Genomic DNA, 27,933 nt, shown 5'->3' with positions numbered 1-27,933 from the left:
AGGAATTTGTTGAAAGGCTTTCATAGACCAGAACTGGTGGAAGACTTGTAGGCTAATAGCACAGTCTAGCTGCTCTTGCTTAGTTATTGGTGCTCAGCACTCAGATTTGACATAAACAGTAAGGACTGATGTCTGAGAAGAAGCTCTGTGAAGAGTTATTTGGCTAGAGCCTCATGACATCTGGTAACATATCCAGTAACAGATGATGAAATCCATACCCCCCAAAATCATTAATAGTGGAAGAGCCGTTAATTGTAGCGAACTGTTGTGAGACAGCTGGGAACCTGGGAGTTTGATGGATCAGATTTTATTCTTACCTTGCTATTGATTTCTTAAATCAATTACCTGTTAAAATGGTAATGATATTCACACTTTGTAACACAGAGATTTATACCTATGAAATGTATTAAAAGCACAAATTATTTCTTAAAGAATTTCCTCTGGATGTAGACAGAGTCAAGTGGGAGAGATTTAAGTCCCTAGAACAAGAAGCTATTTAGGCTGTCTTACTGCTAAATTGAACTAATCAATCTGTGTTCACTACCCCTTTCTCTCCTGAGAAAGCTCAGTGACAGTGGAGCATAGTCTGCAAATCGCTGAATCAACATTACCCAGGAAGGTATGTTCATATAGTGCAAAATGCTGCCATCTGTGCAGTGCTATAATTTGCGCTAGGTTAGGTACAGCCTTCCACGTGCTGCTGCACTATTCTCCTGTATAGAGATGTATAGAGATACATTTTCAGTGTACAACAGAGAATCTCTATTCTTGGTATTCAGCTCACTTACATTGGTTTTGCAATTTTAAATGGTAGATTTTTTTGCCTTTTGGAGATAAAGAGCCCCGAACAGCCAGCCTGGAAGTTCCTGTATACAAATGAATTTGTGTATGAGTATGCACACACCATTTGTTTTCCATATGCAAAGATGTGGGAGGGCCAGGGTGTGGGACTGGGGTTTGGGGGTTGGTGGTTGCTTTTGTTTTCCTGGTAATGTGCCCCATACACACTGGGGGCCCAAGGCCCATTCTTTCTGAAAGTCGAAAACTCAAGGAGTACTTTACAGCTGTGGAGCACCAGTACTGGAGTTACATTGAATTTTGCTGCAAGACAAATGATCACCCTTGTACACAGCTGAAAAGGAGCTTTGGGTATATTCACATCAAAGGGGAAGGCATCCTTTATCTTTTCATCCTTCCTCCCGCAATGTGGAAAAAAAAATCTGCATCTATGTATTGCAGCTTCACTGATTATATTTTTGAAAGAAAAAAAATACATAGCTCAAGATCAATGGGCAAAAACAGTCCAAAGCAAGTAGATGGTTCTTACTCTAGAAAAATAAACCATTCTAAAAATATGTACAGGAAATACTCAAAACTTCTAGGGTCACTAATAAGTTAGTATACTTATATTTAATGAGTACAAGCACTGATAAATTTAGTTCTAACATAAAAGGAGAAAGTACCAATCCAAAGGAAACACTGGTACTTCTCATTTGTCTTTAACCAGAGGTTTGCTCCAAGGATTGATAGAATGAAATCAACAACAGCTGAAACAAGCAGCTTTGGTGCAAAGGAAAGGATGCCCATTGAAAACCGTGTTTATTGCACTTCTATCCAGCAGTACGTGTTTAGGGTTTATATAAGCAAGACACTAGACAAAAATTCCAAGAAATAACTGAATAACTAAACTGGTGTTTGGACTTTAAATTTCATCTCCCAAAAACAGGTCATGAGCTGAGTCAGGCTCTTTCAAACCTGTCTGGTCCTCCAGACTTTCTAATTCTTTACGCACTTCCTGAATGACGCTGCTTTCTTCATAATCAGAAAGAATATCTCTGGGTATCAAACTGAGAAATGGCATCTCATCCATGATTAAGGGATCTTCTTTTTCATTATTTCTGGTTTCACTGGAGGACAGTTCACACACAGACATAGTGCTGTGGCTGTTGGGAAAAGAGAGACATAGTCATACAGTGCATCTTTTTATGTTCTTTTGCCTGTTCTTTAATGAAATTGATTCCCTCCCCACATGAAAGCATGTTAGATATTTAAAACTGTCAGATCTACATAGCTGACTTGATAATCATCTTTTACATGCTTGACAGAGCTGAAGATGAGATTTCCACATGCAGAGCTGGAACCAGGTTCCTAACAGCAAAACATACTCAGTACTGGGACACAAGATGGCAGTGGGCTTCAGCACAGTCTGACTCCTCTACCACAAGCAATCATGGTGACTGCTCCTTTTTGTTAATGGCATAATACCAAGTTAAGAAACAAAATACTTTAGCATTCAGAGGAATGCAGAAAAAACGTCCATGTTGTTTGTCATCAGACTGTAAAATCTGGCAAACTGTGAACACTATACATTTGCTTCTAAATAGGACAGTCCAATAGCTGTATTTGCTACTGTTTTTATTGCTTTGAAAAGTGGATCCAGTTGTCTGCAAACAGACATCCCACATTTGATATAGGAACTTTGAAATGGAACAAGAAAAATGTATACCTGTTGACAGGAGACAGGGGAATAGGACTTGATTATTCAGGTTGTGCATCTAATGTCCCTTGGCACTGCAAGGGACTGTGCGGGACCACAAGTCCCTATTACGGCATACAAGCTGACCGCTGCTTGGGCCAGGCTCTCCTCAACTAACTGCTGCTTAAAGCTGCAGTTTCTTTCACTGAAAAACGGGTAAATGAACTAACAGTGTTTTTAAAGCTTGTTTCATGTACATTTTTAATTCTCATGTATTTTGCTTTCTAGGTGTAAAGACCTTCATCTTTGAGCTGACTATATTCTTTAGGATATAATGGAAAGGTCTGATAGCCTCAATGTGTTTATCAGGCACTAGTAGGCACTAGGCACACATTCAGCCAAGGGTCACTTCAAGCAGAGATGGGGGCAGGGGGTGGGGGTTTTTAATAGCAAGGGTTCAAATTCACCATGTAACTCCACAAAAGCAGCTTTAGTCTGCTGTCCATGTGAGTCACTGGCAGGCAGCATGCACAGTATTACTGTGCTTGTGATAATCCTAGACAGGTAAATAATTCTTGTGGCTATAGCTGGATAGCTAAGTTATATTCCCATCCTGATTTTTTATATTCTCATCTGAAATTTTTTCCTTCTCACTACATATGATGTATTGCTGACCTGTCCTGACTGAGGTTGACAGTACTTGCACATTAACTGAAATTCCAGTGCTGAAAGGAGGGGATCAATTTTGCTTGCTTCCTTAGATCAAATTTATGAAACAATGTTATTTCATTGCTTTTCATGTGTTTAGAAAAAATGTAGAAACAGTGTTGGGCAAGGAAGAAGAGAGAAATTCATCTACATCTCTATCACAGTATATAAGAAATGTAGCTACGCTGTTTTGTTAGAAGCTATTAGAAGGAAAGTTGTAATGTACCAAGAAACCTGAAGAAGAAAGCTTATTGTTTCACACATAAGATGTAGGTTTTCCTAAAATGCTTTTAGTTCAAAACTGAAATGATCTTGCTTTCTTCCAGTGAAAATGTTGATAATGCAAATAACTGTCCTTTTAAAGAACAACAGAAAAAGTATATGTTTAAAGTTCTAGCTTCTAGCAGAAAATATGGAGTCAGTCTACTTCACTCTCCATAAGAGTCATAATGACACTGAAGGAGTCTGCGCAGTATGAAGTGTCTCAAACCTGGACAGCAGATCTTAAGTCAGCTGTAGGGAAACTGACTTCTCGGATCATTCCGAAACTGAAGGCAAAAAGCAAGCAAAGACATCTGCCTTTTTCCTTGTGATAGAAATTACCTTCTGTAAATCCTCAGTACAAGAGCATGCATGTTCATACCTATCTCATGTACCAAAATATTTTTGATATGTAAGTATGAAAGGAGCCGTTATCAAGTAAAACCTGATCTAACAGAGAAAAATGCTGGAAAGGGCTGTATGCAGAGAATGAAATCAAAATGTCATTTCTAAATAGCTGCTATTACTCATTTGATTGAAAAGCAGTACCAGCCTGACACAGAAACTGCATTTACACCAGGAATAAGCTGTTGCCAACCTCGGGCACATCCGTTTAGGACAATGCAGTAAGTCTGAGATCTTTTCTCATCAGTGACTTTGAAAATCAGTCAAAACACTTTATAGTGAGGATCCTTACCTCTGAGGTTGGCAGATCAAGCCACTTGCACATGGGCACCGCTCAAGTACTCCATCAGGTTCCAGTTCCCAGGTGATCAGGTTGAGAAGTCTGTTGGAAGGATCATGGCAGGGTTCACCTTCTTCAGGTAACGGAGTGCACACAGGAAACAGTAATTCTGCATGCCAAAGTTAGGTTTAGGAGAATTCATTAACTGAGTGCTAAACTGAGATGACCTAATTCAAAACTTCAGTTCTATATACAAGACAGGCAAAGACAGACTCATTTAACCTCTTTTTAAGAGTAAATTCTGATGAGTTCAGAATCAAAGTTGTATACAACAGGCTTGTGTAAAAATACATACGTATGTGAATCAGCAGTTACTAATTCCAAAACAGATCATATCTTAAGCAGTGGATAGGCCATGGTTTTCTATATGCAAAATACACATACAAACGCAGTCTTATCTTACATTAGCGCAAACTTTTGCAATGCTCCAGTCATGGAGAAAGGCCTTGAGGTTAGGCCTAAACTGCACTTGCACCTAATCTGAAGACCATAAAGCACTACTAAAGCAGACAACTCTAGAGAATGAAATCCATTGCCTTTAATCAGCAGCTCCCTTAAGTTTTAATGACAGCGTTCCACCAATTCTAATCAATATTTTAATCTATTGTATTCTTTCCTCCTCAGTTAAAAGTTTATTCTAAATTTGTTTGTTTTCAGGCCAAGCTCTATCTTGGACTCAAACTAGTGTGAAGGTTTTATGCAGGGGAAATAATCAGCGTTAAGATGCTCCTTGTTCAAATCCCATGGAAATCAGGGCAATAGAAGCAGTATTCCCTTGCCTAGCACAACCAACGCTAATGGTTACGCATTAGTGACATGGCAGCATGAGCACTTACAAAAACTGCCCTTTCAGGGTTTGAGATTACAAAGAAATCTCTGATAAAGCTCAGCAAAATCTGTAAATGCTTTAGGAGGAAAGCCTAATGAAGGGAAAATAAACCAACATTGATCTAACCATATCTTACTGAAACCAAACTTTTCTTAACACAGAAGGTCTCCTATGTAATATTCCAAGTCAACAAGGAAAAAAGCAGACCCACTTGCATTTAGATGATGCTTGAAATGAGCTTTTGCCTTCATTCTCCTGAAATGCCCTAGTAGCCTGATCCACTAGTGAGATAAGGCAGGACAGGCAGCCCAACTGTCAGTGAAGGTAAAAGGTAACCTCTTGCTCATTAAAAAGAACCAGGAAAGAGCAATACAGCAAAACGTCTAGATAGATAATTAGAACTGTATCCTGTCACTAAAAAAATGAGCAGAGCTATGACAGAAGCAGTGACAAACTAGTGAGTGGAAAACTGAAGAAGCTGGCGGGGGGGGTGGGGGGGGCAGGGAGGGGTTGACCAGGTAGGATTTAAGACTAGTTTCAGGCCTTCTCTCTTCTCCTCTTCCTCTCCTTCCTTCTGTAAATCAAGTTTCATGTTCCTGTGTGGACTGGCAACATAATCTCGAATGTCATTCCAGTGGGTATCCTATCTGGTCAGCATTGTACACTGTGCCACAGACAGCTCATTAAAAACTCAGTATGAAACGTATCTACAATCTCACTCGATGGCCTACCTGCTGATGTGAGGGAAAAGCCACTTTCAGTAAGCTCAAATCAACTTCTGTCAGCCATTTCTCATGCCTTTCTTTTTGCTATGTTGAGTGAAAGTTTGACACAGATCTCTGCAGCTTTTAAATGACTGAGACTCTTCACAAACATTAAATTTTTATATTTCTTATACTGTTCTCACTGCTTATGTGCGGTAGGCTTTTCTTTCACCATTGTATGCTCCTGTCAGACTGCTTCCCACTCCTAATTCTATTAAAACTTCTATAATGAAGTTAACATAGAGCGCTCCACAGGACAAGGGAGAATGACCCAGTGCTTCCATACAGGTTTAACCACCTCACCTGAGCAGAAGAGCTAAATATGAACACTCCTGTATCATAAAACAAATAGAATAAAACCCCAAACCTCTGTACCTTTCTGAAAAGCACAGCACGTTCCAGGGTTGCAGTCATGTTGGTTCTCACAAATGGTGCCATTCTCTCCTTTTGAAGCAGCTTTCCTGCACTCACCCCAAACGCAGAGCTGGTCTCCGCAGCATTCGACATCTCTGGAGCAATGCTTACAAATGGAAAAGCACATGACAAAACTGTCACTGTAACACTAATTAATTACATGTATCAACAGGCAGCTAAGTGCAACATTAAACCCTGCTCCTGAAGACAACTGCATATGTTTGGAACATATGCATGTAATATTCCCACCGTTTAAACAGACTTGCTTATGTTCTCAACTTCAAGCACTCCTAGAACTGTTTGCTGGACAAGGACCTCACAGGCAGAGTTATGGCACCACTGAATGTATGCTATACTTTCAGTCTTACAAGCCCTGAACCTTTTTTAGCATATACATGAAAACTGACCAGTAGCCAGACATCCTATAGTATAATGTGCATTTCAGGACAGCCTTTTGCATTCAAGGGGAAAAAAAAAAAAATATATATTACCTCTTTTACTGCTAAACACAGTAATCTATAGTTTGTTCAGAAGGGCTGCTTTCAAAGAGCAAAACTCAAACTTAGCACAATCCTATTTTTATTTGTAATACAAACCATACCTCAGTTGCAACCAAGTGTCTTTGAAAAGGAGAAATGCAAATCTCTAGATAGCTTTGATGATAATTGTCCCAATGTTTCAACTACACAGACTGATGGAAGTCATGTGTTGTTCTGTTGTTGGTGGGGGTTTTTTTTAGGGAATTGATGACTATCTTAAAGATTCCTAGTAGGTCAGTACTTTAACAGTTTTTTTTTTCTTTTAAGTCTGTAAAGCCCTGTCTAGGCAGCCATACAAAATTAGAAGGATTTCTTTTCTAGTGTATCACATGGGATGTGCTTATGTGTGGCAAGAAGTAGGACTACACTAGCACTATTAAGCCCTACTAATTATAAAGAGGGTTTTTGTTTGTTTGTTTGCGCTATTGTGGAGGTTTTAAGAGAACTGATTAGCCACCTTTAGTCTGAGCTCACTTTGCAACACGAATGGAGCTAGGACACAGTTTTTACCTTATTTATACTACTAATGTTCTACTGAGGACTACATAGAAAAGTGTGTGTGGGCGGGTAGGTTTCAGCAACATCCTAATCTTGCTTTTTAATTACTCCATGTTAATGTAAAAAAAATGATCAGTGATTCTGAACATCTTCTAAAACACAAAGAATAAGCTTTCTTAATGACGTCTGAGCTGAAATTTTGCAGGACTTGTGTTTAAACACTCAATCCACCAAAGTCATTAAAGCTCTCTGACGTTACCAAATTAAGTTTTTAAATCACTGCAGGAGCAGCCTGTTGCTTTTAGATTATAATGATCCTATTGATTACCTGACTTTACAGCAAGGCTGGCTTACTTCTAGACTTAATAGTCTGTAAATGCTTGGAGCAATGAATTTGTTTCACCACAGCCCATCACTGTGATAAATGAAAAGGGACGTTTAGATAAAAAGCTTTTTTTTTAAGAGTGAACTTAAATTGGCTTCTCCCCACAAAAAAAAATACTTGCTCTTTTCCCATCCCTATGGCAACCTACAATACCTTAGTTTATGCTGTCCTTACTCTACCTAACTGAAGTCAAGCAGGAGTCAGGTGGAGCAGGGGGCAGGTTTTTAAAGTGTACAAGAACAGAAACTTCGTAACTTAGTTGTGTTAATAAGCAGAGGGGGGAAAAACAAAAAACAAAAACCACTCATCCATTTTTTAGCCTCGCAGGGAAAGCCGTGCATCTTTATATGTAACAATTCGGTTTGCTGACATCAGCAACAATAATCTATGTAGTGAGTTTCTAAAGACCACATAACATCACATATCATTCAGGACTTACTGTATGCTGGGTTTTACAGAGCTGACACTTGTACTCAAAGCTGGAGAACTGGCAATATTTCCCTGTTTCACAATCTTCATCAATGATACACTCCTAAAGAAAAGAATAAAAGTGTGATTTGCCATGATGTCACAGAAATCCATACCTCTTCTTGAAATGCCAGAAGGTCTTAAGAAAGGAAATTGATTATATTTCTTATTCGAGAATCAAGGAAAAAAAGCTTTCCTGGGGTCTTTCCATACAACAACAGTTCTGTAATAAAGCAACACTCTTCTCCTGGCCCACTTAACAGTTTTTGCCCTCAAAGCATTATGTGGCTTAGCTTCTTGTAGAAATATTAATACCAGCAACCTCAAGAAAATTAATTCACTTCTTGTTGTGCTCTTTTGAGCAAAGAAAACTAAAGATATTTGCATTAAGTCAATTCCACTTGTATCAGAGTTCAGTTGTGATTCGTGACCCGCTGGCTCTTTTCTAGAAGGCAGGCAAGACTGAAGGAAAGAGGCTACGCTGCAGCAGCCAGGAGGAATATCTTCATGCTCTGTGGGAGATCATCTGCAACAGCTTGCTTGATTCCAGGCCAGGTAGCTTTATACTTTTGTCCCTCCTCTTGCCCAGCAACATCAGTGCTGACCTCAGAAACTCAGCAGCACGGCTAGTCTCCACAAGCAAGTAAGGACAAGCCGAAGGGAGAAATCTGTTTCCTTTTAACTTCTCCTCTGGCCTCCTTTGCAAGAGGCAGACAAATTCTTCTAAGACAAACTTAAGCATCTTTGCAGTGTGTATGCACTTCTGTCAGCAACACCTTCTATGCTCAAAATGCAGTGCTTTCCACAGGACTGGCAAAATTAAGCATTTCTGGAACATTATGGTAACAGCAGCACTATGTTACAGCCTGTACTTTTGGAAGGCAATATATGTCATTACACCACTTCATTTCCTTTTCTTGGTTATTAGCGTGCCTGTGATGTAACTATCACCAAGGCTCATCACCTGCAAGCTCGCAGCTGCAAATGTCTGAATACCTACACACGTAAATCTCAAAGCCTCATTTCAATTTCATCTGAATATTGCAAAATATGCAGGAACAGACTCTCAGCTGAGCTGACGTCATTCCTCCGGTATCTCCCTGCTGTCAATGGAGCAAGCTCACCTTTGCTAAGTTTTAGCCAGTCCAAGAATGTAATTTGCATTTCACATGCTTTCAAAATGCATATAACAAACTCAGTGTTTTTCCCCCAGAGATTACTTACTGCATATGACTATATTTAGTAGATAGATTTGAACACTGACTTAGAAGTGGCAAGTATTTAAGAGCCATATACATCACAAGGGAAATAAATACATTAAAAAAAAAAAACCCTCAGTTCCCTAATGCACAGCACATCAACCTTTGCTATCAGCTAAGCCACTCCAGGAGGCCTCAAGCTAGCAAGCTGCTTAAGCAACATGTTTAGCTTTTCAAGTCTGGAAGCATTTCATGGCCTTAACAAAAGTGTTTATGTGCTCGAGCTGAGAGGGACACCCAAGTTCCTATCTGAACCACAGACTCAAACTGAAGTTTCTCCACCCAGAAATTCCACAAGTACTGTGGTAGAGAAAGCTTGCTTTCCATCTGTGCTGCACAAGGTGAAAGTACAAACTGGTCAAATTCTTCCCCATGTGTTTTTTTTTTTTTTTTAATACATAATTAAAGACCAAAACAGCTCTGCAGGCTCTTTAGGTATACCAGTGAGGAAGAATCTCTAATACAGTGAGTAAGTATATATTCCTGTGTATCCCTGGAATGTCTGATTCACAGGGAAACTGCTTTCTGTTCCCATTTAATGGTTACTTACTCAAAATTAAGTGATTAACCCTTTTCTCTGAAATGTACTTTCTCCAGGCTAGAAACAATCTAGCCAATAGAAGAATAAATTACAGCATAGTTCCTGCATGAGTCACTTGTACTGCATTTTGGTTTCTATCATCGTAAGGTTGATGCTATATTTTTGTTATTTGCCAGTATCAAAAAAAAAAGGAGTTACACAAAAATTCCAGAATTCTCTGAAGAAACTACTTGACTACTCCTTGGTAGATATTAGTCTCACTTTCTGGAGCAGATCAACTCTTAGCTGTGCAACCTTTATTTATAGTTTCTATTCAGCTTTTAATTTTGTATTTCTACTTCCTTAGGTGATTTTCCCCCAACCCCCTGACTTCTTCCACCCCACTCCCATTGGGTTTTGTGTTTCTGCATGATCAGCTGGGCTGAAATGTAAATTGTGAATAAATAATGCAGTTAGCTCAGTAAGAAGTTTAGGTGAAGCTCACCCATAATCATTTGAAAGAGGAAATGACTACACTGTGAAACTGCTATACTGTCTTCACATCTTCAAGTTTATAAAAGCTGCTTGCACTGTATAAGGAAGGCTGCACTGCATGAACAGCAATGCTTTGTTTAAGTTACCCATTCTGACCATTTGAGATGTTTTTCAGACACTGTGATTACCCAGAGTACAGAACAGAAGGCAAGGGCAATTTGCAGCCTGGTTCCTTTTTAAGTCAGTGCAGTTACATCCCAGTTACATGTCTAGACTTAAGGTGCAGTCATTTCAGCTATTTTGAGAGATCAGCATCACTGAATCTAGGCTCCTATAAACTACCAAAATGCCTTTGCAGCTTCATTTTTCTAGTACAGTAATAATGTGTGTTTTGCTTGTTTACTTTTAAGTTGATGTTGCTACATAATCAGCTGGGTAGAAATCAAAATGTTATGTAGTATGTTTGAGGTTTTGTGGTTCCCAGTTAGCAGTTAGCTCTGTCAGCTTCCTTCATGAATCCCTCTGTCTGCATCGTGCCATATTCAAAATAAACTATACTATTTCATTCCTATTCCATATGCTTTCAGGCAAATGGCCAGGTTTCATGCAGTCAGTTTTTCCAATTGTTGCTCTCTACAGAGGAGGACTCTTGCCATAATCATTTTTAAGGTCATGGAATAACTCTCTCTAGCTCTAAAACCACCTAACATCAAAGTTGCACTTCTCCAGTGGCTGCTTTTTCTTGCACTAATGATTTCCCTGCCAAACCCCCTTTTTTATGCTTTTACTGAGTTATGTCCCAGCAGTTTAGAACCCCAGTTTTATGAGGTTTTTCAGTTGGGGAAAAAATTCCTTTACAGTTTTCTTTCCAGACAAGGAAAAAGACTATTTTCATATACTCTCTTAAATCCGTGAAATCTGGTGCTACCCTCCAAACCAGCCTCCTTCACTCAATTATTATAATCCAAATGTCAGTGCAGAAGCCAGCAACACTTACACATGAATGTGTTGCCTTTTTTTTTTTCTTAATCATGCTATAGCTTCACAAAAACCTTGAGACAGAACAGCTGCCAAGCAAGCAGCAAAACTAAGTATCTTCATCAGCTGCAGTGGAATAATAAAAAAAATTCTTTCTGGAATTCTGCAAACTAACTTATTTCTCAGAATATTTTTGTCTTTGTAGAGGCAACAATGTGTACACTGCAGAGGGGGGGCACTGGCTTCTGACATGCAGCATAGAATTAGCTACACTTCCAATGCTGTACATCGCTCTGAAATCCATTATAATGTTACACCAGTTAATTTAATGTAGCAGCAAGGAAGTATGTTGATTGAGAGCTGCTAAAGAAGAATGCGGAGTGAAAGCAGGATTGCCTATGAGTACAGTAGGACCTGTAAACAGCAGAAGTCAAGAAGGATCAGCGCAAGCTACGTACCTGTAAGTATAAACTTAGCATCCTTCGGACTCATAATTATAATATTGTACCCTGTGGTGAATATCCTGCAACACCTGAAAGCAATTTGGGGGCTAGGATCTGTTCCAAAGCCCACAGGAAAAAACAAAACAAAACAAAGAACTGAAATTTGTGGAGAAGGTTCCCTATGCTTTGAGTTAGGCTTTGAGTTAGGCTCTTAAGACTGAACTGTGGCTGAAACAAACTTAGATTTTCTTGTCTTTGGCATATTATGCCAAGGTATCATTTGATTTCTTAAGAAATGCTTAGCTTCCACATTTGGGATTTTAAAAAGTTACTCACTGTAGTGATAGTGAAGCATGGTACTAACACAGCTACCAGAAAAACAAAATAGATGCCCAAGTGCTCAATGGCGTGGGAGTGAACAAGTCAGAACGGGTGTAACAGGTTTGGACAAGAGCACATTCCTTCTAGTTGAGTGTTTACATTATGCAGAAAAGCACAGAAGTAAAACAGTTTTCTTTCAGTGTGATAGGACAGTCTTTACACTTCACCCACTGACATGCCTTTGACCTTGAAAGCACTCTGGGCTATTTTGGCAGATTGTACTTGAATGGTGGAGGGCAGCCAACTGTGATGTGGACCATGTTATCCTCTACCCATATCACATAGTAAGTTTAAAGAGGGAGAAGCTACAAAAGCAGAACTACAAAGCCAGAGTTAATCTACTTTCTTACAGAAACCCACTTTCATTTGCAGTGTTCATATAGATTTTATACCCCACTATGGTAATGCTTTTAACATCTCCGTTGCTGATGATCTATTATATTATGTACTGAAGATATGCTCATTTTGCTTTGCTCTTTTTTTCCCTTCATTCCTAATCAACTGTATTTTTTTAATATGCTCGGAGTAGACTAGAAAATATGCCCAAGTCTATTCTGATACCGTCTGACCTTTAAAATGCTAGCAATTTTAAATAAAAAAGTGAAATTTTGTTAGTCTAGTCCCCTCTTCCCACACACATCCCACATACTCAAACTCTTTCTTCAAAGATAATTTTAAACAAAACTCTCTCTTCACTACTCATATCTTCAGCAAATATTTGTCTGGGACAGGCAAATGCCTGTCTGGAAGGAGTTTCCCTTGCCATCTTGGCTCTTTACACTTTAGCTTAGAATCCAAGAAAACAGAGAGGAAAGGGCTGCTGGTGACTTCACATACATTTTTTCAGTGGTGATTAACGCTTTTATCAAACTTAAACACCGAACATGAAAGGGGGAAGTGTACAGAACAGAAAACACTGCTGTGGGTAAGGTGCAGCTCTAGTGAAGAAACTCAGTAGCAGCTGTCTGCCAAGGTCACTGACTGCTCTGACTCCATGAGAAAAGTAAGTGGGATTCAAATGGAAGAACCACTTTTTCCTTCCCTATGGAAACTAAATGGCATAGTTTGCATGCTTATTCTGATCCTGTTGCAGTTTGTGACTACAAGCCTTTTGAAACCATCTAACAACCAAAGGAGAGGCAGGCATGTTTTCTGTCTTCGCAATACCTGTATGCCAAAATAGCACGTTGTGTCAGTGACGGCCATTCTGAAGTGTTCATTTCTAACCCTCTATGGATTTCATGTTCACAAGCTGTAAAGTATAGAGGCAAAGTGCACTGAATTCAGACAGGTGTAGAAATTTTGCCAGGAGATACACTACTTAACAAAACTATGCTAAAAAGGCAGCTGGTGCAACAATCAGAAAATGATTTCTAGTAACAATCTGGGGAAACCTCTCGCAGTCTGCTGGGACCACTATGCTTCAAAAGCTTCTCTAAACAAAGAGCCCTTTCGCATGTTCCTTAAAAACTCCTGGTATAAAGAAATTTCCTCTTCCAAGACTTGTGAACCAAATAAAACTCAATTTTTACCTCCATAAATGGTAGCTATGGATCCTTCCCAACCAGTTCCAGGGCTCACTAGAGCGTATCTGTGAGAAGATGATAATTTCAGCCTTAGCTGAATTGCTCTTGCAAAAATCACTTATTCACACTGAAACTGGCATTTCTTAGCAATTAGCACATCTAAGGGTTAATGTTTACTTCTTTGTTTACAAATCCCCTTCTGGTTTTTAATTGCTACAAGACACTTCACATACAACTGGTCTTAAAAACATCTCTGTTACTCCTGCAGATGGTAAAAGCTGCTGAGTAGCAAGGAAAAAAGCATAAAAAATGTTTTATATACTACATGTATTAGAATAATGACAGAATTACATAGACCAGAATACTGCCTTATAGTTTGAATTGCAATAGTGTTCTGGTTCCTAATCTCTTAGTTGTCTAGACAAGGCACATCATAATGCATTCATCTTTAATGTGATATGAATTAATTTGCCTTGAAATAGCTCAAAACCTCTGTAATCCTTTCCAGCAAAGCAAACTTCTTACTGCTGTCCTGCCAAGTAAATACCACTCATAAAAATAAGCACTACTGTTAAAAAAAGGACACTAAAAAGATTGGACATGCAAGTTCAAAACTATGGTGTTAGTCACATCCCAGTGCTATTTGAGCTTGGCTTTAGGTACCAAAAGCAGCATAGTTACATGACCCCTAATATGCTGAAGAAATGCTTAGGGAATTAATTTGGCAGCTTGTAGCCATCCGATAAACCGGCTTTGTCACTAGAGCTAGTATAAGGAGTCCACCCCTTTCTCTGCTGTCTGCTTATTCTCACCACAAATACAGTGATCCTGTCACTGACCAGGCTCCCAGGCAGTTAGTGTTCCTGGTTAAAAAAGAAATAAATAAAATCTCACATTATCCTCAGCTTCAAGGAACTGAGACTTCATGGAAAAAAGAGGACACACATAAAAGCAAATAGTTTAAGATTCCTGACAAATGTCTCAGTTGGGATACTAAGGACAATAATGCCTGGATGCTCTATCAGATCACATTCTGTTCATCCACCCTCCAAACCTTTTATGTCCTGTAATAATTACAGAGCAGGTCCTTCTGCAGAAGCAGTGACTTGATTTTTTTTCCCCACCCTCCCTCTTTTTCTCAGTAAGCACTGTAATAAACTGACCCTGGCAAGACTACAGTCTCAGTGAATGCTCCTGAGCAGTGCATTAGTAGAGACGGACCATCAGGAACACAGTGCAAAATACTCATTTTAGTCTATTTTGCAATGGTATCAGAGGAAGCACACTAGGATAACTGTTCAATTTTGGCAAACAAATATATATATATATATATATATATATATATAAAAGTTATAACCTGGCAATGAATTAACTTAGTCTGGAAACTAAAAAGTATCCAACTAAGAAAGGAGTGAAGTCTGGAACAGCTTTGTGGTGTAAGGAAGGGGAACAAAATCCTACCTAATCTGCAGTGGGCCATAGGATATACATATATATACACACATACATATATGGCTACACATTGCAGTGGCTGCTTGCAATAGCAGCAGTCTCTTCTTGTCCCACACATCTGCCCTAGAGCAGGCAGGACAAGTTGTAGCATGAAAATTTCTGTTCTTTCCTTCTGTTTGTCCAGCCAATGTCTACCATAGGCAGAGCAGGATGGTAGGAATTCAGGCAAGAGATTCTTCCCTTGAGCCTTCCTGAAACTTGATGCTGCGCTATGGACTCAGTCCATTTTTTATTACACAAAAACTCCAAGATCTTGTATATTTATAATCATATAGAGAAAGGAATGTTCTGAAATCAGAGTATTTGAGACCCAAGAGCAATAGCCATTTACTCTATGTCTAATTGCTCCATGTTAAGGGAACCTCTTTCACATCGTATGTGATTATCAAAGGAGGATAAAATACGATTCATGTTTATGAAGAAAGTTCCCCTAATGATTTTGCAATAAATTGTCCTAATAGAAAAATGTATCCTTCCTATGGACCTCTTCATTGGAGAACAGCAATTCTTTGACATTTAATATCCAGAAGATGTGTCTAAAACCTTGTGGTCTAAAAGACCACAGTTTTTATTCCATGTAAATTGAAAAATGGTAACAGTTATGGAAACACTGTAAACCTGTGCTACTGAGCTCTAAAGTGCCATTACTTCCAAGCAGTCAGTAATCATATAAAGATACAGCTCTCATAAAATGATGTGCCCAGAGGCTGAATTTTAATGCAGGCGTCTCCTCTCTACAACTGCAAGTTGCTACGAGGTTTCCATGATTCACTACCAAACTATGTAAATTTTGAAATTTTGTAAAAACAAAACAATCTAGAGTAGCCATACAGAGCAAGGATGTGAAACATCTGTGAGAGAGGAAAAAACAGTATAAAACAGGATTTCTATATTTATTAGCTCCCTGCTAGTCTTAATCATTAAATTAAGGGTAGCACAGACAGTAAGATACCAACCTCCCCCCAGTTTAGAATTTGTTCAGAATTTCTCTCAAACCCTGAGTCTTACGCATTTTGTTCTTATGTGATTTACGTTTTCAGTAGCTTACAGTTTCCACAGCCTTACGTACCGTATTTAAGGTGTCAGCCAAAGATAATAATACTAGAACAGAAATACCAAACGTGGGTAAGAATTCATCCACAACAGATTGTGCCTAAAGCAGAGATGACTGTGTGGGAGACCACTGTTACTGTAGAGGAAAGGGACTATTTTATTTTCCTAGATGTAGACAGGGCAAGAATAGGTTTAAAATGCGGCAATATAGCCTTTCTAGTGAGGGTAGAAAAGCACTGGAATACATCAGCTCCATCACTGGAGAATCTTGATATTTCAGGCTCCCAGCTGGACACTAATGAAGCAATGGATGCGCACTTACTTTCTCCAAGAGAAAGTCTGTCTTGTAGTGTTTTAGGGATAAACCTTCTGATTTCTTGTTCTGTTTTTACTAGCATAATCGCCCCGAGAACTGAACGAATTCTAGGCGCTGTGACCGTGTTACAGTAATAGCATATTTTTGGTGAGGATATATTTATTCCAAGAAAATCTTTCTCCCTTCAATATTTAGCCACTCAAAGAATACCAGTTCAGATAAAAATGGAGAGGCAGTTCTTCAGCTAATACGATTTTGCATAAAAATATTCTTTTTGTTTGGAGTTTAACTGTATTAGAAATACAGCATATTATAGCATATGAGGATCTGGCAAATTTTAAAACAACTCTAAACACAGGCATAGACCTGAATTACTAATAAGGAGCATTGCTTTCGGAATATTAATTAGTACTAGGGAGTTTTGTTTGCCTAATTTGATAGGAGAAAACTTGCACTGAACTAGAACAATAGGAAAATATGAAGGAAATCTTAGTCGCTCTTTTTTATTTTTTTTTCTTTACTAGCTAAGTTAATTCACTAAAGCTATCTGAATTATTTCAGACTCTCACTGATATAAATAAGAGCAGGATTTGATACCTTTAATTAAAGAGTATCCTGGTTTCTGTTGTGTCAGCTCTTTTCCTGTAAATTTGAGCCACTATTTAAGACAAGAAATATGTTACAATGAGCTGTGTTCTCTGACCTTTGGTTGTTGTATTTTCAGCTGAAACACCTCCCTGGTTTGCCCCAGCTATCAGCAAACGGCACCTTGCTTCTCTTCACTCTGATAAGGTCTAGCAGCTGTTCGTACCTGCTTGCTTGTTCAAGATCACCCAGCATCATATCTGAGTCCATGGAAACTGTGGTCTCGCTTTTCTCCACATCATGGCTATTGCAGCACTACAGTATTACAAAAGCATCATATATTTGTACACACTTTCTGATCCTCCATGTGGATCCACAGCCTTCTAGGCAGCGTTCTCTCTGAGGAGACAAGCCAACTCAGAATGCACTAAGGTCAGAAAATAAAGGTGTGGACAGAGCCCTACGACGCACATCTCTGCTGGTGATAACATAGCTTTCCCATCGTTCTTCTTTGGAGAAGTTGCTTCATGCAGGATCAGAGGCAACACTCATGTTTTGCAAACTCCTGCTGACAAGTCTTTCCATTCACTGAGCCTAACATTCAGGTTTTTCTGGCTGCAGTCCAGCAAACATCAGATGACCAATAAAATTTTAGTCTTAGAGACACACTGTTACTTGCACTAAGACCATCCTATCATCAGTGAGCTAAATTAAACCTCTTAATAGCTTCTGCATCACTAAGAAGCACTTCATACCTGTGGCGCTGGATCTGAACACTCAGGGACATGTGTACACTCCATCAGACCTTCCATACAGGAAGGGTATATGTCTCGCTCTACAAACAAGATACATACCCTAAAAGTATTCCAGAAGCAGAGACAATAAGACCAATAGATCGTTGGCACAATTTTTCTCATCTTTGGCTACGTCTTCTCTCCCTTTGCGCCCTTCTCTCTATCATTTTCGATTGTGTTTCTCCAGTAACACACACAAGCTACTTGTCTTCTTTTCCACCTTCCCCTAAGCTTCACATTCTACATTGCCAAGATTGGCACTGGAAAAAAAAAAAAAAACAGAAACAAACATCTTCAGTAAAATGTTCAGAATGTCTGAACCCTGCTCAGCTGAAGAGCCCTGGCTCTCCAACATAAGCAAGGGGATGCATTTGCTCATTTTGAAACAGGACACTGGTATCCCTATCCAGGCCTCTGAGGATCACTATCAGAGCGCTCTTCCACTAAGTGGGCTCAAAACCCCCAACTCATAGCTTCACTTTGCATGACTACTCCATGTCTTTTCCAGTAGAGTAACTGTGGACTGTGAGCAGATTGCTAGCATTCGACAGGTTAACAAATTTACACACCAGAAGGGCAAAACGCACGTCACAATGCTTTGGTGAGGTTATAAAAGAGACTGAAAGAAATGGAGGGTAGAAATGGAGGGTAGATCTAGTGAAAAGGAATAGTTTTTCATGTAGGAGAAGATAAGAAAAGACACAGTAGTCTTGCTGCAGGAATTTAGGCAGATTGGGATTAAAAAGGAATCTAGCCTACAAGAGGCTTTTTGTTTTAAAATGTAAGTTATGATTTGCAAGCACTTGAGAAGAACTCCTTAAAACATAACAATGGAATGTGAAGGAAGACAATACAACTGCATGTAGATACTCTGCTTACAAAAGGCTGATGGAACTACGGTTCACCTTTTAAAATGACTGCTGCTGTAAGCTATTCGTGCATTTTGCAGAAAACTTTAGTCTATACTATAATTGTAACAATCTACTTTCAAGCTACTGCGTTTAGTATGTGAACATGAAAAAGAATGACAGTTGATTCAGATTTGTTAATTCTCTCTCAAATCATTAGTTAAGAAGTACAATAAATTGTGTGCCTTTCCCTACCTCTACATTAAAAACAATCCCAAGGGAGGAGTGTACTAGACAAGAGTTGATGCATGTAACAAGTGATGTCAACAGTGTAAGTTGGACAATTAACCAGAAAGCAATCTAAAAATGCAAATTAATTAAATGGTTAAGGATAGAAAAACCACCAGATTTAGCTCTTACAGGATATTTGGCTAGAGAGGGACCAGGATTTCAAGCCAAGAATGCACTTAGCGTCTCTACTGATAGTTTAAGGTTTTTGACTACAAGTCACCAGGGTCTAGAAATCCTGTGAAAAATGAAACAAAAAAAATTGGACTCAAATGTTGGACTGGAATGACCAAAACAAGTGTCTTCTCTGAGATGTTAACAGGGAGCAGAAGGCAACACCAAGATTTTGCATATTCTAACTTGCCATTGACTACTCTCCTGCAGTGCTGCTGATGGACAAATTGCAATTTCCCTTCCACTAATGCTTTTTCTTAATTTTCAAAGCTTCTTTTCACTTCAGTATTGTTAGGAACCCTCTCCTTGGAGTAGCATGAATCTCCAAGATTGCAACTCCAGTATGTGGCTGTGAACACACTTAGGGAAATCATACAGAAGTTGCTCAGACAGGAATCCAGCAATTATTTTATCAATTCTGGATATCCCCAGAGAACTGGATGCTTGGTTATGAAGTGCTACAACTTAGCCATTTAAAGGAGATTTTTCTCTAGAAAACATTGCCTTGCAAGCTTATGGGGGAAATAGAACCCCAGAGAGTAATATTTACTATTTTCTATTTCTGTATACTATTTTACTACTGAAGTAAAGACAGATCTTTTACTTACAGGCTGAAAGAGGCTTTAAATAAGCCATTATAATGAGGATACTATCTATTTTATCTACACATAAATCTTTAAAATTATTGGCGCTTTTATTCTCTAGGCAACTTTCTTAAATAAGCACATCAAGGTCAAGACCATAATTACTTAGGAAACAACCACCAGACAGTCACTCCCAGAACCTGTCAAGTCAGCTTGCTCTGTATAAAAGAGGTTTCACAATGGTAGAGTCCTTCCTGACCAGAGCTGCAGGGATCCAGCCAGCACCCTCTAGCCACAGAAATAAAGCCCTGGTATCATGGGGCTTATTTCCTAAGGATCTGAGACTGTTCCAAAACACTTACTAGCTAGTTGCTCTATCTGCAGAAGGCAGGCATCAAATACACGTGTGCATACAGACACCACACCCTGTGCAGAGAAAGAGTAAGCACCTTGCACAGAACTGCACTGGTGGCACCTCTTCTAACTCTCCCACAAAAAAACACTGACCTGTACTTTTTAACTGATTACAAGGCACAGTTGTGCTCTGAAAAAAACTCAGCAAATGAAGACTGGCAAAAGAAAGGAATATTTTTTACAGTAACTGTGCCAAAGTCAAATGAATAATGCATGATACTCTTCCAGCTTCCTGGTACATCATCCCTAGAATCAGCATCTTTAAAAATCTGTTTTGAGAAAGTGAATTGAGAGCAATCAGGTAAACTTCTATGAAAGTTTGATTTACAAAGAATATATACTTGCTAAAAAGAAACCATTGATATTTTTATTTAGCAAATGAACACAGAAAAAAAATCCATAGATGTACTAGCTTTGAGTTAGAACGGGCAGTTTATATAAAATATTATTCTGAATGTGAGAAATTCAGCTAATCTTTATGCAGCAAATCTTAACAGTAGCAGGTTTTGCTTCCTTTTCTTTTTCTTTTTACTTTTCATGCTTGCTTTTCACTGGTTAGGCTAATGTATCACAATTGAAATAAGACTAGCCAAAAAAGGCAACATTTTGATCTTGGTATGTTACTAAAGAGCGTTGTGACTTTAATTGTGTTCTACACTTGAGTTTGCTACTGCAATAACTCTTAACTTGCACGCTAACCAACGTTCCCAAGAGAAGTAAATTACAGAACATTTGGGATCTAAGCCCAGGTGCAAGCGGGTGTAAAACCCTTCATGGATATAAAAACCTGCATGACCAGCCTGTATTTGGCCTCTTCAGTGATGCAAGACTGTTGGATCTAAGCCTGACAACTATGTTGGTGACTGTCAATCCTCACCGACATCTGAGAAAGGGAATGTTAGTCTGGGAATGTAAATGGCACCTCCAAACAATGCAGCACCTCTCAAGAGCTGGATTTCAGTGCCAGAAATGGCGAGCAGCCCAGTTCCTCTTCTGGAGACTTACGACACTGATCGTCTTCTGGCCAGCACAATACTATCAACCAAATCATTTAGTAACAACGAGCACAGTCTAAAGTGAATACTTGTGCAATGCAAAGCCAAAAAGAAACACTGTCTGAGAGAGGAAAATACGGGGGGAAGATTATCCTTAATGTTTCTGTAATGGTGTATATGCGGTGTGTGTGTACATGTGTATGTGTGCTGTATATACATTCATTTGTTGTGGGGTTGCAGTTATGAATTACTGCTGCAATAAATTATACAGAGTTCACATTTCACAGTAGGTGGTTTGCTAAGCTGTTTGATGAATTCTCATATTTACCACTTAATTGCAGTAAGAGTACCTAAAGAGCAGGAGCTGTGAAAATCCTTAACTTTTATAAACCAAGCCTATAAACTGAACCTATAAAGTGAACCTATGAAACAGGTTTGGCTTTCAGCAGTCAAAGTTTCCCAGCAAGCATAAAACTAGAGTCTACGTGGTACCACATGCCTACTTCCTATCTTTTGCAGAGTGAAAACATAAGCAGAAGTGCTGTTCTAAAGAGAACACCAATCTGAAGGCTACCTGAGTAGCACCAAAACGGAGGTCCTGTTCCCGATGGCTGGCTCCCTACAGCCTCTACTACCAACTTCTCCATCAAAGAGCGTTATTAGGAAATGTCAGTATCTGCCCTTTTCAAATGACTGACAATACTTACAGCTACAATTATAAACTGCTTGTTGTGTTATACAACACCGAGCAGCAGCGTAAATCACTGATAAGTATTAAGAATGTATATTACAGAACAGCATATACTAGCTGTATTTAGAGGTCCACAGCAGTAATCTCCAAACAGATTTCAAAAGGTTTCCATTTGCAGCTGCCTGGAGAATGCAAGAGCTAAACGCACATTCCTTTGTTGCTACCATGTAAAATAAGCAGCAAAAAAGCAGAACTCTTCCAGGATCCAACATCCTGGGGAAACCTGCTGCCTGGAAAGCAACTGCAACATCCTACAATGTCACAGCACTTCAGATGTGAAAATTATGTATACAAAAATGACCTAAGGGGCCACTGAAAATTTTTCTGCAACTCATTTTCCCAGTATTCTTTTTGCAATTTACAAATCTAAGCAAGAGGGCCTTTTAACTTGGACAAAATCTTCCCTCCACTTGAAAGATCTCTCCTCGGCAGCACATTTTTCCGGCTCTAAACCCATTTTCCAATTCTTGGTCTCAGGTCATTACTCCTAGAATAGTTCTTTGCCCTGGTAGTACCCTAAGTAATTCATATTCCTCCTTAGTATTTACAATTTTCAAGTATTTTTAGACTTCCTTCTGCTAGGCATCTCTTGGTCAAACTAATATATGCATGTTTGCCCTCTTTCCTTAAATAACAACCAAACACGCATGTTGGTTGTTTTCTTCATTTAGCTTTTCCTCTAACTTGGCAACCTCTAAATAAGGTGTCTGTACCCTTGGCATGTTGAAAGTTCAAAGTAAGTGGGAGAGGGGAATAGAATTTAACAAATGTGGTTTTGTTTCATCAGAAGCTGCAGTAAGGATGTTGATGAAGAAAGCCCCCCAGTGTTTAAATGATTTGGAGTTGATCGTCAGTTCTGTTTACACTTACTTCATAATGGGATAAGGGCTGCTACCATGAAATTTGACAAAAGTTTGTATTCAGCCCTCAAACTCTTCAGCTCGAAGACTAATCATGATGCTGGGTCTGGATGCTGCACTGGTTTGGTAAGTGAGGCAACTTTCCCATAAGGAAAATGTAGAAAATGCCACTTACTTTATTTATGAAGCTTATAAGAATCTCTGTATGATCCTTGGAGGAAAGCTAACTTAAAAATATTTTTACAGCTGTGACGAATGGATAGATGCTTATGACAAGCAAACAAAATACACTGTGAAACACCACCAACGTTGTGTCCCACTGTTAAAGAAGACTGAAAGGTTAGCTTCTCTTTGTACATTGCTTTTGAAGATGATGACCATATTTGCTTAAAAAAAAAATACTTGAAATGCCTTCATTACACATATTTCATTATTAAAAAGCATCTTGGAATATGTTAAATGTAACAGTCTGTATATAAAACCAAACTGTAGCTTAGAACAGTTAGAATTTATTCTGTACCTTGGCTTACCACATCATCTCATTATTACCTTTGCCAACTACAAAAAAATCCAAGTGTAGAATACACAAGCAACTTTATTGTTGCCACTTGTCATTTTCAACTTTAACAGCAGTATTAAAATAGGAAGAAGGAAAATTTAGTCACAGGATGATAGCAAAAACAATGTACTAATTTCAGGTTTTACTCCTATTAAAAATAGAAACTACCACCATACATTTTTCTTTTGTTCATGCCTTATAAAAAAGTTAGAGAGCTTCTCCTATGAGAGAACTGGAAGCAAGTGAGTTTAAAAAAAGCCATGGGGGTTTAAACTAAATTAAGCCACAAATTATTAGTCATACAAAGCCAGCTATCAGAGTAAACAGGCAAGTCCTGTCCTAGTAAGAGCATGAAGGAATTCCACTGAGGTGACCAGAACTGAAGAAAATCTAATAGCTGTTCAAAGTAGCGGTACTTGCTGACCATTGTCCTCGCTGACAGAAATTTTGCAAGACTTAACATCTGGCTGTTGCTGCAGCTGTACATCTGAGAATTGCTAGAATCATTGGATAGTTTGGTTTCCTAATCTAATCAGCTTTTGGACTTTGGAGTGAAAGGAAAATGAAATACTGTTACCAATTTAAAAGGTGCAATGTTCTATTATTAATTTGCAGGGAGGTCCAGTTTTGAATAGCATATTAAAAAGCCACCAGGCAGAAGCTGATTTTCAAGTTGCTACCGACATATGCCAGTTAAAACCTTCAGACCAAATGTATAAGTTTAAATGCTCATTTAAATGCTCATAAGATCAGAAAAATATACGTGTGGTTTTACTATTACCTGTCGTAATATTTCTCACTGCCCTCTGCCTTTCACTGTGGTTTCTTATGTAGCAAAACATCTCTACCACCAAAAATACAGAATTTTCTTTACATGTAGATTCATTTTCTCATGAGTCCTGTGGATAATGATATTACTCTGATACAAAAACATGGAACCATTTGATGCATCCAATTTATCACCTCTTGTCTTGCTGACAAAGGCCTTAAAGCCTGTATTTAAGATGTGAATTTCTAATGAGACTATTGACAAATAGTGAAATGTAGCAAATGCATCTGTTTCGTAAAACACAGGCAAATAATATGCCCAGTTTTTTAAAAATATTCAAACAACCATGTTTCCAGAAGTGACGGGAATTTATTTCCCTCCCTTCTTCCCCTCCCCAAAATGACATTTCACAAACAATTCTCCATCATTGGGCTAGGCTGAAAAGCAAATAGGGCCATATACTGTTCCACTGCCTACCCATCATAAAAAATTTGGGGTTTATTTTCCAGCGCTGAAATTCTGTAAAGCATTTTTTCTATAAAACCCAAAAGCGCAGACAGAATATCTAGGAAGCAGTGTTATACGAAAGGTTTGCTAGCACTCACTGGAAAGAGCTGTGTAACTACCTTTGCTGTTTGAGTATATCATTTACATTTGACAGACAAATTCAATAATCAGAAGAAGCACCTTGACTAACCACAACATTGAAACTCTCCTTCCAATTCATAATATAATATTGCTGAGTTAAACTGAAAAAAATCTGATGGCTTGCACCTAATGGTTTTGTGTTTTAAAATACTCAGAAATTCGAATAAGCCAATATATTAGCTATACCATTTTCTTCTGAATGATGAACCCCAAGTATTTGTATAATTTTCAAAAGGAAATATGCACTCACTTACATGATTTCTTTTGTTTTCTCCATCTTTTATAGATGTAATAACCATCTCAGAATAAACTGTTGATCCAGTTTTGTTATCTGTGACCTGATGTGGCAGAAGAGGAACAATAACTCAAACTGTGATACCATATTAGTCCTTCGTTACTCTCAGTCCCACGTTCTTCAAAAGTAACTTCCCCCTTTTGTCCCCCCCCCCCATTTTCTTGGCACTCAGATAAAACCATGGGGGAGGGGGGGAGTGACAAGGCTACCTCCTCATGTATTTAATATGTCACCGTAATGAAGCTAAATGAACAGGAGATGATCATTCTTTTACGGTCTATAAAATTGCCATACCCATGCTCCATTTTTAGCAGGCATTTCTTTTCAAAGCACACATTATTGGCAGCAGTTAAACAAAATAAATTATTTCACATTAACCTTTTACCACGTATGCCCCAACACAGTGATCAGGCAAGCAAATCAGATGCAACCAAACCCCAAAGTAATCATCATTAAAGGAAGTTAACACTCAGATTCTAGTACTCTTCCCCAAAACATGCAGAATTGTTTTTACTTTTGAAGAAAAGGTGATGTAAGAACCAGCAGCCTTCTATGTATGTTTTCTCATACCTTATCAATTTCTTGGTGAGTCTGAACAGTCTTATTACCAATTCTGGTTTCTGTGTCGGACTCATTATGGTAGGTGGGAGGCAAGTTTTCAAAGTTTACTTCTGACCGCTTTTTTGCCCCTTCCTCTTCAGCTTCCATCTGGCAAATTTAAATCAACCAACCAAAAATCAGCAATGATTAGGCAAAACAGAACAAGTAACACTTCTCATCCTGCCCTTAGTAATACCCTGTTTAATTACATGATGTTATTAGTGTAGATCCCCACTGTATGAACATTTACTCAGCTGTTTCAGAGAGTGACCACGGCAGCTCCTAATGGACTACAGAAAGGCTGAAGAGCTAGACCCATGAGCTCTGGACTATTTAGGTAACAAGGAGAAAGTATGCTGAGACTAGTGACTGTTTGGTATCTACACAGGCAGCTGCACCAGTCCAGAGCCCAGCTTTCTCTCTTTCCCAGAAATACACTAAACGCTTAGGACAGGCTTTCCCATCCGACAACGTGGAGAAAATATCCCGGTGGGACAAAGAGCCATAGCCAAAGGCCCTTGAAGCTAACAGAAGGGGTCCTGTTAGATCGGGGCGCACACCCAGAATGTGATTCTCCGTTTCATTTCCCATTGTCCCTGCACGCCAGACGAAGACTGAACGCAGAAAAGAAGGTCATGAGAGAGCTCTCTCAATTAGGAAGCAGAGTAAGCACAACAAAAGGGTAGGAGTCCCATAAACAATACAAACTCTGAGTAAGTTTCGTCGCTTTTGTTATTTGCGATCTCTGTAACAGAGCTAGGAGGCCACAAGTTCAGCCAGGCTGAACAACAGAATTTCTCCCAGGACAAAATCTCTTCCTTTTGGTGCGTCCACTTGTTTTACATGACAGCTGCAAAACTTTTTAAGTATAAAGCATCAATGTGCTATCATGCAGTTCAGACATTCCCCATTTTGTGCTGTATACAGTCCTCAATCCAAAATAAACACTGGCTATAGGAACAGCGAAATCAACAGAAATTTGAACTACAACCTTACTTATGACTGAGCATATTTTTGGCATCGTAAAGAGCACTTAAAAAGATACGGTTTGCCTCACTGTGTTTACAGTCTAAATGAAATGGAGGACAGAGGTAGAATGGAGTAATTGTCCAGATGACAAAAAAAGTTTAGAAACAATCTAATTAAAATAGACAAAGCTCTGTTTCCCTAATGGACTGCCAGTAAAATGTTTCTTGTTTTTTGGGGTTTTTTTTGAGACAGACAGAATTAAAAGGAAGATTTTTAACAAGAAGGAGAAAAAGCCCATGAATAAGAGGAGTTGGGGAACAAGGCCTTTTGACTGAGACAGGAGACAACGGCTCAGGATCCAGATTTAGCTCCTCCTGGCTTTGAAACAGGTCCTGTGTGATTCAGGGCAAGTTATTTGGGATCAAGACAATGAATTGTATCAAAGGCTGCTTCTCTACATGTATTTTCAGGACTGCCTTACCTCTTTAAACCCTTTTGGGGGATAATCTCTTGCGTCTTAGTTCCTAAACGTATAGCGATATTAAAGTAACCCTCAGTCCTCCCCTCGCCACACACTTTGTTTCCCTCCGCTCACAATCCCTCGCTATCTGCCCGCCCGGGCGGCTCTGCCCCCAGCGCACCCTCCGGCGCCACAGCGCGCACACCGCCAAGGCAGGGAGCTCTGTGCAAGCGCCAGCAGCACCACGGCAGCAGCGCTGCGCACAGGCTGCGGCAAGAGCTGGGAAGCAGGGTGAAAAACCCCTGGGAGCCGGTGCCAGGCGCGCGCTCGCGGGCGCTGACAGAACGCGGCGGTTTAACGGCCGCGCGGCAGCCGTTAGCGCGGCGCTGCCCGCCCGCAGGTGCGGCGCGGCGGCGGGGGGACGGGGGAGCCCCAGCCCGCGGCGGCCCGGCGCGGCGCCCCCTCACCTCCTGCACCGCGTTGCGCAGCTTGTGCTGCGTGTCCTCCATGAGCGCCTCCACCTCCCGCAGCATCTCGCCCAGGCTGGCCGCCCGCCGCCGGCCCCCGCCGCCCGCCGCCGCGGCGCACCACAGGGCCCCCAGCACCGCCGCCGCCAGCAGCAGCCGCCGCCGCCGCGGCGCCCCCGCTCCCGCTGCCCGCCGCATCCCGCCGGCGCCGCTGCGCCACCGCGGAGCCGCTCCCGCCGCTGCCCCTCGCCGGCGCGGGCTGGCGGCGCGGGGCGGAGACGGGGGCGGCCGCCCCGCAGCCAG

The 27,933-nt window shown here is 39.8% G+C and overlaps 1 protein-coding gene across 1 annotated transcript; it reads right to left on the bottom strand.

Moving 5' to 3' along the window:
* Positions 1-1,233: 1,233 nt before the first annotated feature.
* On the bottom strand, positions 1,234-27,933 carry DKK3 (dickkopf WNT signaling pathway inhibitor 3). The gene is made up of 7 exons (XM_064512996.1): positions 27,631-27,933; positions 25,705-25,842; positions 25,094-25,177; positions 8,059-8,151; positions 6,159-6,303; positions 4,143-4,299; positions 1,234-1,943 (listed from the first exon to the last, which is right to left on the bottom strand). Exons 1-7 carry the CDS (start codon positions 27,826-27,828, stop codon positions 1,703-1,705), a joined length of 1,056 nt encoding a protein of 351 aa, XP_064369066.1. The 5' UTR covers positions 27,829-27,933; the 3' UTR covers positions 1,234-1,702.

This window comes from Dromaius novaehollandiae, chromosome 5 (genome assembly GCF_036370855.1).
Source record: "Dromaius novaehollandiae isolate bDroNov1 chromosome 5, bDroNov1.hap1, whole genome shotgun sequence".
NCBI lineage: Eukaryota > Metazoa > Chordata > Aves > Casuariiformes > Dromaiidae > Dromaius > Dromaius novaehollandiae.
This window is presented reverse-complemented; position numbering and strand designations above follow the sequence as displayed.